The sequence below is a fragment of the Heloderma suspectum genome, chromosome 1 (genome assembly GCF_057233095.1).
Source record: "Heloderma suspectum isolate Gila_16-S chromosome 1, 16-S_ref, whole genome shotgun sequence".
NCBI classification, from domain to species: domain Eukaryota; kingdom Metazoa; phylum Chordata; class Lepidosauria; order Squamata; family Helodermatidae; genus Heloderma; species Heloderma suspectum.
Window position 1 is genome coordinate 400911667 of NC_139458.1, and position 17742 is coordinate 400929408.

A 17742-nucleotide genomic window follows, 5' to 3' on the forward strand; every position below is an offset into this window, starting at 1 on the left:
TTACAGCTAGTTCGTTGGAAAGATGTTTCTTTTTAAAAACAACATCAGGTAAGTAGGTGAATCTTTCCAGATGAGACCTGTCTCTGGTATTTGGCACTTCTTTAATGCCCTCTCCTAAAAGTGCAGGCTTGCACCTCATCAAGCAAGTTGTGCTAATTATCCCCTTATTCGTGCCCAGCCCAGAATTGCATAGTTCTGATAGGTGTGCTGTAGTTCTGTAATATATGGAATGCTGGAAGAATTCCAGAGGCTGTTAATAAAATGTAGTTTAAAAAATGGAGGTGAAAATACATTAAAAATACATATGAGCTTAACTTGCCAATCCTTCCCACAATATAGTGCACTAAATTACCTGACGCCTGTGACACAAAGGAACTTTTCTTGCATTTAATATGTAGAACAATAGGATATTCATCATCACAAAGTCCTCTTGAAAACAATGGAAGTTGTTACCAAAGCTATCCAGTCCTGGTGCATATTTACGTGGGAGGGAACCCTGTTGGATTTAGTGGGATTTGCTGCTCTGTGAGTGTGCACATGATTGGGATGCACATTAGTTGTGACATGAAAGAGGCTGATCAGGGCATGAATCAAATACGTTTCAAACACCACAGATCTTGGTAGAAGCAGGGCTGCTTTAGCATGTCCTAGCTAAACATTATGCACATTATGCACCATAATAAATATCTCCCCCCCCCAATTACTAGCCTACTTCTTCCTCATAAGAGGGGCTGGTGGAGGATTGAAAGAGTATTCCAACCCTACTTTGCGAGCCCCAGTCAAGGCCTGCCTATAATGCTTCCAATACTTCAAGTGTTTTCCTTCAGGATCGAAAGCAGCCTTCCCCATCCTGGTGCCCTCTATATGTGTTGGACTACAACTCCCATCATTTCCAACCAGCAAGATATCATTCAAAGGATTCTTATTTAGGTAATAGGCACTGCAGTGCTACAGACACTTACCTGGGAACTCAGTAGGTCTTGCATCAGAGTAGACATGCATAGCATTGTGCTGGTAGTTGACCAAAATCAGTATTGCATTCCATTGCATTCCATCCCTTACAAGCACAGTTTGTTTCACACAGATTTTTCTCATGCTATTTTTAATAGCACCTCATGTCTTCATTGTAAACAGATGCGTGAAGCATTTGGGCAGGATTATTTAAAATAAAATCATGCTGTGTGTGTGTGTGTTTAAAGAAAACTTTATGTTAAATCTAAATTTGTTTTGTATTAGAAGTTCTGAAGCAGAGATGGGCAGAAAGTAGATCGGGAGGTACCAATAGATAACTGGGTGACTGATCTGCAGTAGGTCGGAAAGGGTTTCTGACTCCCAACAAAGTGACCACCCCTAAATTATACTGTTGAAATGAAGATCCCTTGGGGTACCCTAGCAGGCCATCATCAAGGATCGGTATGGTTGGGCACTTGCTGAGGGCCCACACCCCAGCACAGGCCTACTGACAAAAGCCCCCTGGAGGTGCTCTTTCTCTTCAACATTGCAGCCTGCTTGTTCATCTGCCTCTTGCTCTGGCCCAGACAAAAGAGGAGCAGTAGATGTCATTGCCTTCTTGCTCACTGGCCCTCTGCCTGTCAAGGAAGCGAGTGGTGGTGATGATGAGGAAGAGGAGCAAGAGCAACTGATGACAATGGTGGTGATAAAGTAGGTTCATGGAGGGAAGGGGCCCATTTAGGGTACCTTGCCCAAGGGCCCTCAAAAACCTGGAGCTGGCATTGTTCCCTGGAGTGGATTCTTGTACAGAGCTCCATTCAGTTCTGGTACTGTGGGCTTAGTATCCCTTATCCTGAGGGTCTTTTGCACCAAGCTCCAGTGGGTGGATTTGGGGGTTTTAGTAAAAAAGAAAAAAAGTAGATCCTGCAAGCCTAAAGTCTGTCCACCCCTGCTGTAATGTAGTCTCCCTTGACCAGGTCTTTGTGCAGCTCTGCTAGTCAATTCTGGGGCTATGTTAGAATCCCTGATCTACAGTCTGATGTAGATTTGTATATAAAGGTCATCCCAGTCCAGGGCCATCCCTACCATTAGGCAGAGTGAGGTGGTGGTCGCCTCAGGCGACAGATGCTGGTTGGTGGCAGCAAGATGTTGGAGGAGAGAGCTGAGGGCTACATGGTCGGCCCTGCACCTTCTAAGCTAGTCTGCTGGCTTCAGGTGTGGTAGAGGATGCTCTCCCATTGCCAGTGTTGAAGAAAGATTCAGTTACCAGTCCAGTCAGCTTTTCTGTACATAGAATGGGAGGGGTGCCATCTTGTCCTTTGCCTCAGGCAGCAAAATGTCTTGGGCTGGCCTTGTCCCAGTCTGTTGCATGTGCTGCAATAGATAATTGGCTCCATTCTCTTAACTAACATTTTGTATCTAGCCCCCCACCCCCACTATTTTATACTGGGATCTGGTTGATGGATCTTGGGGTTCTATTAAAAAATGAAGTAGATCCCGCAAACATGAAGTCTGCCCACCTCTGGTCTAGAGCACATTCCATGGCAAGAAACTAGTTTATTAAAGGTGCAGTCCTATGCATGTTTAGACAGAAATAAGTCCTACAATTCCCAGCATCCCCCGGCCAGCCATGGTGGCTGGGACTGCTGGGAGTTGTAGGACCCTTTTCTGTTTAAACATTCATAGGATTGCACCTTAAGTCTCATGGTATGTCTGTGAAGTAAGCTACATGGATTTAATTAGGTAAGGGTTCCCTCAGGCAAAAAATGTAACTGGATTTTTAAGGATTTGCAGAAATGTGTGTGAAATATTAGAACAAAATGTGTGCATCTTGATGCCTCCTAGCTCTGTGCTTTCCTCTTCCATTATTCTCCCTCCTGCAAAATATTTTTCATGCTATTCTTGTCAGTTAAAATTTCCCCTTTCCCTCTTCCTGCAAGTCCTAAAATGCAAAAGAATAAAAAGCAATATTTATTTATGTTAATAGTGAAGTATTTAAAAAAGTTAATTTAGTCTAAGGGAGTGGCTACTCTGGTGAAAGGGTATGTATTTTAATTTAACAATAAGGTTAGATAAAATCATTTTGCAAAACTGCAATTTACAAAAGCAGAGTTCAGACACAACTTTGTCCTACCCTTGGAGACCTTTGTCTAGTTTCCTTCCATTCTTCCTACTATTAATTTCAGCTGTTGTCTTGGGTACATTGCAGAATGGATAGGGTTGCCATATTGCCTGGTTGACCGAGTTTTACCTGAATTCTAGCTATGTCACCCTGTGCCCATTTGCACCATTAACTGGCCCAGATTCCCAGCTTTCATTATTATTTTTTTTAAAGCAAGTTTCTACCCTTTTAGAATCAGAGTGTCAAGGTTCCCCTTCATGACCTGGACCCCCTGAGCAACTCCTTAAGGACTTCTTGCCTCCTTAAGAGTCTCACCTTCCTTCGCTTACCTTCCCCGTTCCAGTAATATGGGTTTTAGGCTGTAGATGTGGGGTGACTGACACTCTAGATACAAGGTTTAACCACAACAGTATATTTACTAGTATATTTAAAGCAAACTGAACTTTAATTACAACTGAAGGTATTTACACAATAGTGCTGAGTGATACAAAAGGCCATAAAAGAAAATATAAGGCGCAAAACGCAAGTTCCAAACCCTAGCTGTCCTTAGACTTTTCTAGGCTGCTTCTTCCTGCTCACTCTTCAGACTCTGCTCTCACTTCAGTCTCTGGCTGTCTCCCTCTGCCCTTACTGGCTCTCTCGCTCTCTTTATATACCTCCCTCCCTCAAAACCGAAAGTACTGCTTCAAACCTGAAGAAATGAAACTTAAATGGAGAAATGAAATTGATGCTTAACTGGAGAAATGAAACTACTCCTCTCAGGGTTACCCCCTCCCAACAGAAAACTCCAGGCCTCTGAGTCTGACCTTTTTTCCTTTTGCCTCTGTAGGCCTCAAACCTTCACACACACATATGAGACAAATTTTGCAGGCACTATTCCACCCGATCATTTTGTGAGAAACAAGCCTGCACATGCCTCTCAATGTTTTTAGCCAATGAGTGAAGTCATAGCTATGGCATATATGGGACTATAGTGATTGAAAAATTGTAGAGTGATGCATTCATTGTCTACAGAAGCAGTTTTCTGGTTCATTTTGAATCTAGTTTTGGGTGTCTTCTCTGTTGTAGAAGTGACTCTCAAAAATAATGAACTGAGAAATCCATACTTTTAGCGTAGCTGCAATTGGGAAATAATATATTCTGTTCAAAACAAAAGGCAGCAGCAAAGACAGGAGTTCATGTCTTTTCTAACTCAGGTCTTATGTTATGCAACCATTTTGTGTCATCCCCCCCACTCCCAGTTTGTAAATATTAAACAGAAATTATGCTGAAAATGCACATCAAGAGCACCATTATTAGACTCATATTTTAGGGATGTGGCATGAGTTACTTCAGCTCTGCAAAGTAGCCCAGTCCATATTGCTGGGAGGAGGTCTGAGAGAGAGTTGTGTAGGACAACACTGCAGTGGAGTCCAGTGTTGTTAACCAGTCTCCTACTGTGTTGGTGAGTGTGTGTGTGTGTGTGGGGGGGCAGATTAGGGAAACATTGTTGGGTAGGAACTGTGCAGTTGATTGTAGCAGCAGTGCTGGGGAGGAGGCTGTGATTAATTGCTTTCTTACCCATGGGGGGGAAATACCCATGGGGTACTTGATATGGTGGATTTTGATAATTTAAAAAAGCCTGAAGAGAAAGGATCAGTCAACCCCGCCCCCCTCTCCAGTGCTGCGTCCACAATCAGCTTCACAGGACTCCTGCCTTCATTTTCCTTTAAAAACAAGTATATCTTGCAGTAGAAGTTACTATTTATGTATTATTACATTTATAGCCCTTTTTTTTTCCTCTTGCAAGGAACCCAAGGCGACTTACGTAGTCCTCCTCTCCATTTTTATCCTCACAACAACTCTGTGAGGTAGGTTAGGCTGAGAGTCAGCGTCTGGCCCACGCTTCATGGTCAAGTAGGGACTAGAACCTGGGTCTCCCAAGTTCCAGTCCAACACTCTGACCACTACACCACTCTAGCTCTTACCACCGCTACTCCCTCACACCCCAAAAAGCAATATGGGCACTTTCTGCCAAAGGCTGGTTTGGTTTTCTAGCTGCTGCGCCCTTAGGTCAGTTTAGTTCAATTGTTCCTTCTCATACGCCCAGCCAAAATCCAGTACTCCACTGCATGCAGAAGCTTGATGCAGCCATGTACAGAATTCACCTTTGCTCAAGCAGAGCATCATCTAACCCAGGGCTAGGCATCTTGGTGCCCTCCAGGTATTTTGGACTACAACTTCCATCACCCCACGCCAGCAAGGCCAGTGGTCAGAGACTGTGGAAATTAAAAGATCTTCAGGCTGTGGATCTAACCATATCAGGCAAACTTTTACACTGAGCCATACGTTGTGCTTACTTTTTCCGATCTTTATGGTAATAGTCTGCCTTGTGTTTGTCACGGAGAGTTAGGAATGAAACTGCTTAAATGGAGGCTGCATATAGTCTGAAAATCTGTGTCTGACAAGTTTCACCCCACAACCAGCCCTTCTGCTTTTTTATGGGAAAAGTGCACCACGTGTATCAGTGGTGGACCTTTGTTTCACCCCTGCCCAGTATCCTAAAGCAGGTTACCCCACTGTGTCAGTTTTGCAGGAAAGGCCCTATAAATATGGAGCCTGGTCTTTGGGGAAAGATTTTGAGTTGAAGAAGCTAGGCTTCCTTTCTCGAGTCCATTCTGCATGTTCTGCAAGGGTCATAGGGAGAGATCCCTTTTGTGAGTCTCCAAGTTAGTCCAGACCTTCAGATGCCTGAAGTAAACCTATATTTGCTGACCCCACGTTTTCCACCTCCCTCCTCTTAACCCCAAATCCCATACCCCCATGATCCTAATCCCCAACCTTTTTCTCTCTCCTAATCCTAGGTTGTACTCCCCCCGCCTCAATACTGCTCCTAACTCCCTGCCCTAAAATACAGCATACAAGGAAGAACAATATTTTATGTTCTGAAAGGGCTTGGGTAACTTTCACCAACCTGATGACCTCCAGGTGTTTTAGACTTCCAATAATTAGCCAATAATTGCATAATATGCAAAACAGACTGTCCGGATTTGGGGAACTGAAGTATGGCAACCCTAAGAACAGGCATAAGTTATAGGCATACGTTAGAACTCTAGGTTTTGTGTCCTTACAGGCGCAATCCAATGAATGTTTAGACAGAAAAAAGTCCTATATCTCCGAGCATGCCCCAGCCAACATGTAGGACTTGTAGGACTTTTTTCTGCCTAACCATGCATCAGATTGCACCCTAAGAAACAAATTATTAGTGTTTGGAGTCCTCTTTTAATGTAATAAAACGCTTTGGCTCTCTGCAAGACATAGTTGTAAGTTGGGGCCATCCTGGTGAATACACACTTCTTCCTCCCTGCTCCAAAGTGAATTCCTTCTCTTGCCAGCATGAATCATGGTTTAATGTAAGATGTGGCAAGCATGCTTAATGCTAGTCTTGGCACCATGTTTTCAAGTTCAGGTTTATGAAGGAAGGGAGTAGGATACAACGTGTCTTGGCACTAGTGCCATTGATGTTGCACTACCATAAACCAGTGTTTTTGCAGCGTCCTGGGAAACCTGTTGTGCTAGCAGATGCCATTAATGGTGCACAAGTATTAGTTTGTGCTGGCACAATGTTGATTGTGCTAGCGCTGGGACAGCATTTGATCCTACTCCAGATTAGCATTTGGTGGACATGGAGCTAAACCATGATTAACACCACAGGAAAAGGACAGGGAGAATTAAGTCAGGACAAGGGAAGAGAACTGGCTTTCTAGTTCTAAACCAGGGAGTCACTGATATTATGTCTGCACCAAACTTTTTAATCTTGCTTTCAGTTTCCATCCTTCTGCCTTAGTTGTGTTCCTTCTTGCCCCAGTCACGAGGTGAAGAAGCAAATCACTAGTAGCAGACGGTCAACTCAAACGGATTTTCAAAGAATGTTTTGTTTGCACATGGGGAATGGGACGTACATGCAAAGAGTGCTTCTTCAAAGCAAATAATCATTTCTGGCTTGTGGCAAGTTTAATTCTGTTTGGATGGGAGGAGCTGCGTCTAAACTGTATTTGAGAGCCGATGGCTGTTACTTGCATCAAAGGGAAAAATTCTGCCCCGGCTATCTCCATGGAAATTAACCACGCTCTGCATGGATGTTTTTCAGAGGTTGCTTTGGGATCTGCCCTTGGCATGGGCAACCATTCCCAAACCTGGAGGAGGAGGACAACAGCGACTCGAGGAGCAACGTTCAAAGCACCCTGGCTGAGCAGACCTAAAGTGTGAGAAGGCGGGAGACCCGTCTCTTAGCCCAGCAGCCATGCCTTTTGGGCTGAAATTGCGACGGACCCGGCGCTACAATGTCCGGAGCAAGAACTGTTTCATGACCCGGATTCGCTTGTTGGACAACAATGTGATTGAGTGCACCCTCTCCGTGGAGAGCACCGGCCAAGAATGCCTGGAGGCCGTGGCTCAGAGGCTAGAATTACGAGAGGTGAGGGTAACCCAGGAAAAGGCCATCTGTCGCTTGCAATTTGGCATATTTTAAGCTCAAGCCGTTTGTAATTTGGAATCTGTTTATTAGAATCATGTTATTCTTGGAATTGGCCTGATCTTATCACTGAATGGAACTTTGGCAAACATATCCTGCTTACAGGGGCAGCCCAGTACCTACAGCTTGGATTGCCATTCACTGTTATTTCCTGTTGGGACAAACTCTTAAGTGATCTGAAAGGGAACTTTATATTCTCTTGCTCCATAAGTGAAGGCTTCTTTACTGTTTGAGTGGGCAGCTAATCTTTCTACATTTAGGCAAGGCATCAAGCTTGTTTAAGACTCTCACTTTTGTAATTTGAGGCAGCTGGATCTGTTGAATGTTTCTGTATTTCATGGAAGCAAAGTTCAAAGGTGCTTTTAAAGTCCATTTCCCCCAACAGATTCTGGAGCGTGAGGGCAGATCCTATAAAACACATTGCTCAGCATAATCCAGGAGTTCAACCAGCTTCCACTGAAGTTTGTTGGAGTTTTAGTGGGACGTAAAACATGACTATGTTAGAAGTCACATAATAAGCCAGTGAGTCTGTGGTGTAGTGGTCAGAATGTTGGGCTGGCACTTGGGAGACCTAGGTTCAAGTGCCACTTGGCCATGGAAGCTCACTGGGTGACTTTGGGCCAGTCACTGACTCTCATTGTAACCTACCTCACAGGGTTGTTGTGAGGATAAAAATGGAGAGGAGGAGGAGGACCATGCAAGCCGCCTTGGATTCCGTGCAAGAGGAAAAAAGGCGGAATAAAAATGTAATAATAAATAAATGCATGCATAATTTAATAGTAAGTACCACTGAGTTCAACAGGGCTTACTGCTGGACAAGTTACATAGGATTGCTCTAGATCAGGGGTGTAGAACATCACTCCCAGGGCACAGATCTGGCCCTCTGGAGGTCCCAGTCTGATACTCTAGGGTTCCTCAGCTGGCCATATCCTCTTCCTCTGGTCCCACCCCTTCCTCCCAACCTCCGGTCACTAGGTGATTTCACCATTCCCCCCCCCCCCATTCCAAAGGACTGAAATGCCGCTCTAAAGCTTAGTTGTTAGCAGTAAGAGCTTTAAGCTAAAATATGCTGGTATTTTAGATTAAGGCTGAAGACCGGCTCCGAGTGCTCAAGTTAAAATGAAGGCACTCTAGTCCTCTCTGAGGAGCTGAATGGGCTACACTGCTGTGTCTACTTCCTCTAGTGATCCAAGCAGACTGTTCAGTCACTAACCAACAAGCAAGGTGAAGCTGGGGAAGCAAAAGCCTTTCATGCCAATCCCTGCAGACTTGCCTCTTTGCTGCACACCATTCATGGCATTGAGATTATCTCCAGGAGATGCCGTTTTCAATGGTTTGTTTTTTATTTGTAGAGTGGGTGGGTGTTCCTTGGCATTTATAGGGATACCAGCTGTACAGAAACTCAACAAGGATGAGATGGTGCCAGTTTTTCCATCTGGACTGGATCTTAATTTGTAGGCCAGAGATTCTCTTCTCTGTTTGTTTATATTTTATTTATTATACTTAAAACATTTGTATACCACCTCTTTATCCAATAGGTTCCAGGACAGTAAGAAGCAAATATGAATAATGAATTATTTAGATCATAGTGTAAAACCATAACATTGACAATAAAACAAGAGCCACGCAAAACATACAGCAGGCTAAGGCGTTTCTGAAATTAATGTGCCCGGGCAAATGAAAATGTCTTAACCTGGCACTGTGAAAAAAATTCTAATGTAGGCATCAAAAGCATCTCTTTGGGGAGAGCATTCAAAACCTGGGGAAACGGCCACTTGAAAAAGCTTGCTCCTTTATTATTACAGTGCACACTTTTGATGAGGAAGGCACCTAGACAAGAGCTTCAGCAGAAGAGCTCAAAACACGGGCAGGCTGATACAGGAAGAGGCGCTCCTTCATGTATCTGGGTCCCAAGCCTTTTAAGACTTGTAACAACAGCACCTTGAACTGGTCCCAGAAGTAAATAGGCCGTCAGTGCAATTCCTTTAAGACTTGTGTAGTATGAACAAACTTGGTTTACCACTTAAAATCGTGGCAGCTATCTTCTGCACTAGTTGTAGCTTCCATCTCATCTTCAAGGGCATCCCCATGTATGATGCAATACAGCAATACAAATAGGTGGTTACCAGAAAATGAATCATTGTGGCCAGACTATGCTAGTTCAGGAACATTTGTACCTGGTGAACCAGCCAAAGCTGGTAAAAGGCATTCTGTGCCACCAAGGCCACCTGGGCCTCGACAAGGCTGAATTGAGGAGCATCCCCAAGGGTGCAAACCTGCTTTTTCAGGGGGAGTGGAACCCCCCAAAGTGCAGACCTGCTCTTTCAGGGGGAGTGGAACCCCATCCAGAACAGGTTGAACACCGATTCCATCTGCCCACAATGTCTCTATCTTGTCAGGATTCAACTTCAATGTATTGTCCCTAATCCAGACCATTACCAAATTGAGGCAGAGGTTCAGGACCTGCACAGCCTCGCCTGACTAGATGACAAAGCAAAATAGGGCTGAGCATGCTCAGCATCCTGCTGACACCTCACTCAAATTCCCTAGATGACCTTCCCCATCAGCTTCATACAGAGGTTCAAAAGCATGGGGGGATATGATGGACCGCTGTGTATGCCATAACATCCACGCCATGGGGTCAAGCAGAAAGCCCCTGGTGCAGGCACCACCATTCCTCTGTCTGCTTTACACCCATCCCATAGAGTTGGTCCAGCAAGATAACCATAGTTGATGGTATCATACGCTGCTGAAAGATGAGGCCACATTTCTCCTACCTCTCTCCTGACAAAGGCTGTTTCAGTACCAAAACCAGACCTGAACCCAGATTGAAATGGGTCCAGATAACCTGTTTCATCCAGAGGTGCCTGTAGTTGGACCCCCACTACCCACTCTGATACTTCTCCCTAAAGGGGGGTATTTGTAACTGGGTGATGTTATTGCAGTCTCCTAGGTTCAAAGAGGGTTTCCCACAGAGTGGTTATACCATTACCTCCTTCAAGGCATGGGGAAGCACTTCCTCTTGCAAAGAGACATTAATCGCCTCCCAGACCCACCAAGTCAATTCCTTCTGGCTTGCTGTAGTTCACATGATGAGAAAGAATAAAGACCATGGCTGATTGCCTGAACCCCTCCAAATACTTTTGTGGCCTTGTATTGTCACCCACAGCAGTTCTCTAGAGGAGTCTCCCCCCCCCCTTTATATATATTTTTTTTATTTTTTCCAAAAGAAATTACAAAAAAAACCCATATTAATATTAATTCAAAATCCCTCCCCAATCCCTCTCCCAGCTCAAACAGTTTCAGGATTCTTCTTCTCCCGTTATTTTCTATTTTATAGAATCATAGAATAGTAGGGTTGGAAGGGGCCTACAAGACCATCGAGTCCAACCCAGTTCCAGGACAATATATTAATTCATCCTGTTTCATTCCTTTATTGTCTTCTTCTATTCATGAGTCCCATAGATTTTTATAGGCTTCCACCAAGGTTGTTCCATTGACTCTTTTTTTCATAAGTCTCTATATTTTTGCCAGTCCTTCTTGAAAGTGTCTCTTTTCTTTATTCTGCCCCTTTTGACGTTTCTAGTTTGTTTTCCCTCTGTGCCCTCTTTGATGGACATACAGAATGGCACCACCCTCTGCCTGTTCTTGCTGCTGGTGTAAGGGTATTCCCCCCCCCCTTTTAGGGGGATCCTAAAACGGGAAGAAGAGGGGCTCCAGTAACACGTTAGGACAGTGACAGGGACTTAGTAACAGCCAAAATGCTGTTAATGTCCAGGATTTCTGAAATTATTGGACAAAGAAGACAGTTGAGCTTTTCTGTTTCTTGCTTTCTTGGCTCTTAAGTCTTTGCAGGCACTGCAGATGGACTGTTATTTGCTCCCTATACCGCTTTTGGAAGGGGAGAGGTTCTGATTTCAGCAAAGATGAAGTCATGATCCAGCAGAGCCTGCACTTCTTGGATGTTGACCAAGACATTGTTCGTTTGTTTTTCTGTTGAAGAAAAATAAATAAAACAGGTGATATATATGGTATATTTTAGAAACAATGAACTTTACTGAAATATTTTATTGAAGTAGCTGTCATGTAGCTGATAGCCATTTTCAGCACAGACCACTATTTGCTTGCATTTGTAACCTGACAGTTCAGTTAGTCAGTTAAGCAGTATGCTTTAATTCAGGATAAATAACCCTGCTTTCTCCTGCATTCCATGAAGGCTGATTCCCCCGCCACTAGCTCTGGTACAGTCATCACAAAAATGTCTCTGTGCAACCACTCCTGCTTGCCAGGCCCCAAGAAAAGAAATTTGTGCTCAGTCATTTTTTCTTGGAATGTTGGACGAGCTTCAGATAATACTTTTTTGTGTTGTTTTTGCTTCCCTTAGTTTGTTTCTGGAATCTCTTCTGAGGAATTATGTATCTTTTCCCCACTGTAATACATCTTTCTAAAAAACCACCAAAAGCTTCTTCTGTTAAGATTTGTTTTTAATTACTGTACTGTTCTAGTCTGCCTCCAGATGATGTAAATTTAAACTACACATCATGTTGGCTAATTGGAATCATTTTAGCACAGCTGATATTGGAAACGTGGATTCTAGCTGATGTATATAATAATGTTTGTTGCTATGCATGTCTTGCCCACTCCACACAAATAATTTCAAGACCATCTTTTCACTGAGATCTTTGCAATTTGTGCTGAGGATGAAATGCACCTCACTCCAGTAGGTTTTAAATTAAGAGTTGTCCAAGAATATTCAAAACATACCTGATTTCATAGGTGGTGAAATTAGTAGCTCTGCTCCACAGACTTTTCCCCACTTGCATTGTTCTCTATACTTCTGTCTTAGAAGTATGTTTGCAAGTCCGCTGTCAAGATCAATTTGATTGGCAGGCATGAGGAACAGGGCCTTTTTGGTTGTGTTTGTGAAACTCCCTCCCAAGGGATATATATCTAGGTCCTCCTTTGCCAACTTCTAAATGGGTCATGACAACTTTCCTTGATTTGATCTTCTTTTAGTTAAGATGCTGGGCTGGTTTTTAAATGGTTTTTAAATGGTTTTCAAACGGTTACTCTTTCTGTTTTAAATAGTTGGTTTCATCTGATTTGTTATGCTGGCCTATAGAGTGTTTTGGATTGCTGCTTTAGTTTTGTCATTGTAAAGATAGCATTTTAGTTGTGCCTTGCGCTTTTCATCATGTATGTGAGCTGCCTTGGGAGGGCTTGCCCTGAAGGGTAGGTGGCAAAGGAATACTGGAAGCAAGCATGCAATTACCAGATAGAAAGTCGGAGATCATGCATTAAAAAAGGCAAGAAGGGAGGAATACCTTCACCCACCTTCTGCCCCTATGTGTTGCAGCAAGGTTCGTTTCTTGCTGCCTTGGAACTTGGAGTATTCTAGGCGGGATCAACCAGCTGCTGATCCTATCTGCAGTTTAATACACGCTGAAATCAGACAGATGGATGCTTGTTCTGACAGTAAAGAAGAACCACAGTCACTGAGTGGAGATTTTGTCCCAAATCCAGGAACTAGAACCGACCTCAAATCTTGGTTCATGACCTGACTCTGCGTAACGTTAACCATAATTAATGGACTAGTATTAGGAACCTGCCTTATACCACGTCAGACTATGGGTGCTTCCCTATGTGGCTTTAACGACACAATCGCACTGTCAGTTTCATGAAGTTTTGCAGGTAGTCCAGACTAGGGATGGGTGAACATGCAGTGTTCGAACTGGTCAAAGTTCTCCGAATTCTTTCTCAAAGCTTGATTCACCTTGTTCGCATTCTTGAATGTGAGTGTGCTGCTATTTTTTTTTTTTGATCGGAAAAAAATTGCTTTTTTAAGAGTGCGCACCCAAAATGCACCCTTTCCCCTATTCAATAAAGTGTGAAAATGAACACTTTTTTAAAATGCAGATTTTTCAAACAGGCTTGCAAGTTTGGAAATGTGTGGACATTTTCTAAGAAAATGCGCACACGTTCATGTTTAGGGTTGTGAACCGGGCTTGTTAGAATGTTTTGCGAGTGGAAGCAAAATTCTCGTACATCCCTAGTCCAGACAAAGTCTTCCATTTGTAGTCCTCCCGTGTTTTCACTCTATGGGCAGAATTCAGCGGGGTGCTTCCGCCCCCGCCAATTTATTTCTGCCCCGCTGATTTCCTAATGCAAGCAGTGTGCCCTTCCAATTCCTTTGTGTAAGCGGGACCCACCACTTACACAAGGGAGACTTAGCGCTTCCTAGGGGAAGCCCCAAAATGAGCGGAAACGCTTGTTTTTAAAAGGAGGCGGGTTGGCGGAATGCCCTTACGCGAGCTCCGCCGACCTGCCTCCTTCCAGAAAGCGCTCCTTTCGGATTTCCCTAGAAGTGCTAAATTGCCATTGTGCAAGAGGTGGGGACTGTTTACACAATGGTATTGGCAGAGTGGAAGAGAATCTGCAGGGGCGGAAGCACTCCACTGGATTCTGCCCAGTGTCTATTTTCTTTTCAGAAAAAAACATCCACCGAGGAAGAAAAGATGGAATAGCTGTACCTTTTGATTGTTCGCGGTAGGAGCCTTCTGTTTGTCCATCGGGCCCAGTATTTTCTACTTTGACTGGCTGTTTCTTCCCAAGATCTCAAGTAGACGTCTCTCTAATTACCTCCCACATGATCATTTTAACTGGAGATGTCCAGGGATTGAACCTCAGACTTTCTCCAAGCTGTAGTCCCTCCCCTAACCAAATATAACGCCAAACCATTTAAGAATATACGTGGGGGAGGCCCCTGGGAGGTGAGGGTGAGGAAACGTGCTCATGAGAGTGAAGCTGGGAGAAGGGGGTGTACTATCATGCACCATGTTCCTGATCTCTTAGCCTTGATGAAAGGCGGGGCGAGGGTTATGCTTGTACTGGCTTCTGGATTAGTACAAACCCAGCTGCTTCCTCTACTGTGTGTGGTCATAAATCGTCTGTGCAAGGTATATATTGATGCCAGAATCCCAAAATGTATTGAATCAGTTTACAAGACCAGATGTAATGTGAAAGTCCTCCACTTCTTGTTCAGTCGTTAAGTCATGTCCGACTCTTCGTGACCATAGCACGCCAGGCCTTCCTGTCCTCCGCTCTCTCCCGGAGTGTGCTCAAGTTCATATCCATTGCATCGGTGATGCTATCTAGACATCTCATCCTTTGCCGTCCCCTTCTCCTTTTGCCTTCAGTCCTTCCCAGCATCAGGGTCTTTTCCAGGGAGTTTTCTCTTTGCATTAGGTGGCCAAAATGTTTGAGCTTCAGCTTCAGTATCTGTCCTTCCAATGAGCAGTCAGGGTTGATTTCCTTTAGGATTGACTGATTGGACCTCCTTGCAGTCCAGGAGACTCGTAAGAGTCTTCTCCAGCACCACAGTTTGAAAGCATCAATTCTTCGGCGCTCAGCCTTCCATATAGTCCAGCTCTCACAGCCATACGTTACTACTGGGAAAACCATAGCTTTGATTATGCAGACCTTTGTCGGCAAGGTGATGCCTCTGCTTCTTCCTATGCTGTCTAGGTTTGCCATAGCTTTCCTCCCAAGGAGCAAGCATCTTTTAATTTCATGGCTACAGTCACTGTCTGTGGTGATCTCGGAGCCCAAAAAAATACAATCTGTCATTGCTTCCATTTCTACCCCTTCTATATGCCAAGAAGTGATGGGGCCAGATGCCATGATCTTTGTTTTTTTAATGTTGAGTTTCAAACCAGCTTTTGCACTCTCCACTTTCACCCTCAACAAGAGGCTCTTGAGATCCTCTTCGCTTTCTGCCATGAGGGTGGTATCGTCTGCGTATCTGAGGTTGTTAATAATTCCCCCGGCAATCTTATTTCCGACCTGTGATTCATCCAACCCGGCGTTTCTCATGATGTACTCTGCATATAAGTTAAATAAGCAGGGCAACAATATGCAGCCTTGTCGTACTCCTTTCCCAATTTTGAGCCAATCGGTTGTTCCATGTCTGGTTCTTACTGTTGCTTCTTGACCCTCGTACAGGTTTCTCAGGAGACAGGTAAGGTGGTCTGGTACTCCCATCTCTTTAAGAATTTGCCACAGTTTGTTGTGATCTACACAATCAATGGCTTTAGCGTAGTCAATTCTCTTGCTTTCTCCATGATCCAGCGAATGTTGGTGATTTGATCTCTAGTTCCTCTGCCTCTTCGGAACCCAGCTTGTACTTCGGGTAGTTCTCGGTTCACATACTGCTGAAGCCTAGCTTGTAGGATTTTGAGCATAACCTTGCTGGCATGTGAAATGAGCGCAATTGTACGGTAGTTTGAACACTCTTTGTCATTGCCCTTCTTTGGAATTGGAATGTAAACTGACCTTTTCCAGTCTTGTGTCCACTGTTGAGTGTTCCAAATTTGTTGGCATATTGAGTGCAGCACTTTAACAGCATCATCTTTTAGGATCTTAAATAGCTCAGCTGGAATACTGTCATCTCTGCTAGCTTTGTTGTTACTAATGCATCGTAAGGCCCACTTGACTTCACTCTCTGGATGTCCGGCTCAAGTTCATTGACTGCACTATCATGGCTATCAGGGACATTCAGATCTTTCCTGTATAGTTCTTCTGTGTATTCTTGGCACCTCTTCTTCATCTCATCAGCTTCTGTTAGGTCCCTGCCTTCTTTGTCCTTTATCATGCCCGTCATTGCACAAAATGTTCCCTTGATATCTCCGATTTTCTTGAAAAGATGTCTAGTCTTTCCCATTCTATTGTTTTCCTCGATTTCTTTGCAGTGTTCATTTAAGAAGGCCTTCTTGTCTCTCCTTGCTATTCTCTGGAACTCTGCATTCAGTTGGGTATATCTTCCCCTTTCTCCTTTGCTTTTCGCTTCCCTTCTTTCCTCAGCTACTTGTAAAGCCTCCTCAGACAGCCCCTTTGCTTTCTTGCATTTCTTTTTCTTTGGGATGGATTTCGTTGCTGCCTTCTGAACAATGTTACGGACCTCCGTCCATAGTTCCTGAGACACTCTGTCTATCACGTCTAATCCCTTAGATCTATTCCTCACCTCCACTGTATATTCATAAGGGATATGATTTAGGTCATACCTGAATGGTTTAGTGGTTTTACCTATGTTCTTCAATTTAAGCTGAAATTTTGCAACAAGAAGCTCATGATCTGAGCCACAGTCAACTCCAGGTCTTGTTTTTACTAACTATATAGAGCTTCTCCATCTTTGGCTGCAAAGGACATAATCAATCTGATTTCGATATTGACCATCTGGTGATGTCCATGTGTAGAGTTGCCTCTTGTGCTTTTGGAAAAGAGTGTTTGCTATGATCAGCATGTTCTCTTGGCAAAACTCTGTTAGCCTTTGTCCTGCTTCATTTTGTACACCAAGGCCATGCTTGCCTGTTATCCCGGTGATTTCTTGACTTCCTACTTTAGCATTCCAATCTCCTATGATGAAGGGGACGTCTTTTTTGGGTGTTAGTTCTAGAAGGTGTTGTAGGTCTTCATAGAACCGATCAACCTCAGCTTCTTCGGCCTCAGTGGTTGGGGCATAGACTTGAATTACTGTGATGTTGAATGGTTTGCCTTGGATTCGTACTGAGATCATTCTATGATTTTTGAGATTGTACCCCAGTACTGCTTTTCCCACCCTTTTGTTGACTATGAGTGCTACTCCATTTCTTCTAAGGGATTCTTGCCCACAGTAGTAGATATGATGGTCACCTGAATTAAATTTGCCCATGCTTGTCCATTTTAGTTCGCTGATTCCCAAGGTGTCGATGTTCAATCTTGCCATCTCATGTTTGACCACCTCCAACTTACCTTGATTCATTGATCTTACATTCCAGTTTTCTAAACAATATTGTTCTTTACAGCAATATTTTCTTTTCACCACCAGACACATCCACAGCTGAGTGTCCTTTCAGCTTTGGCCTAGCCGCTTCAGTCTTTCTGGCGCTACTTGGAAATTCCCTCTGCTCTTCCCCAGTAGTATATTGGACACCTTCCGACCTGAGGGGTTCATCTTCTGGCGACATCTCTTTTAGCCTTGTGATACGTTCCATGGGGTTTTCTTGGCAAGAATATTGGAGTGAGTTGCCATTTCCTTCTCCAGTGGACCACATTTTGTCAGAACTCTCCGCCATGACCTGTCCATCTTGGGTGGCCCTGCACGGCATAGCTTATGGCTTCA

General features: G+C 43.9%; 1 protein-coding gene across 1 annotated transcript in view; it reads left to right on the top strand.

Annotated features, from left to right (window-relative positions):
• The first annotated feature begins 7292 nt into the window (after window positions 1–7292).
• PTPN14 (protein tyrosine phosphatase non-receptor type 14) overlaps window positions 7293–17742 on the top strand; it is a 111803-nt gene continuing 101353 nt past the window's right edge. The window contains exon 1 of the mRNA XM_084828803.1: window positions 7293–7529. Within this exon, the coding sequence (XP_084684929.1) occupies window positions 7356–7529 (174 nt within the window). The 5' untranslated portion in view covers window positions 7293–7355. The remainder of the gene's footprint in view (window positions 7530–17742) is intronic.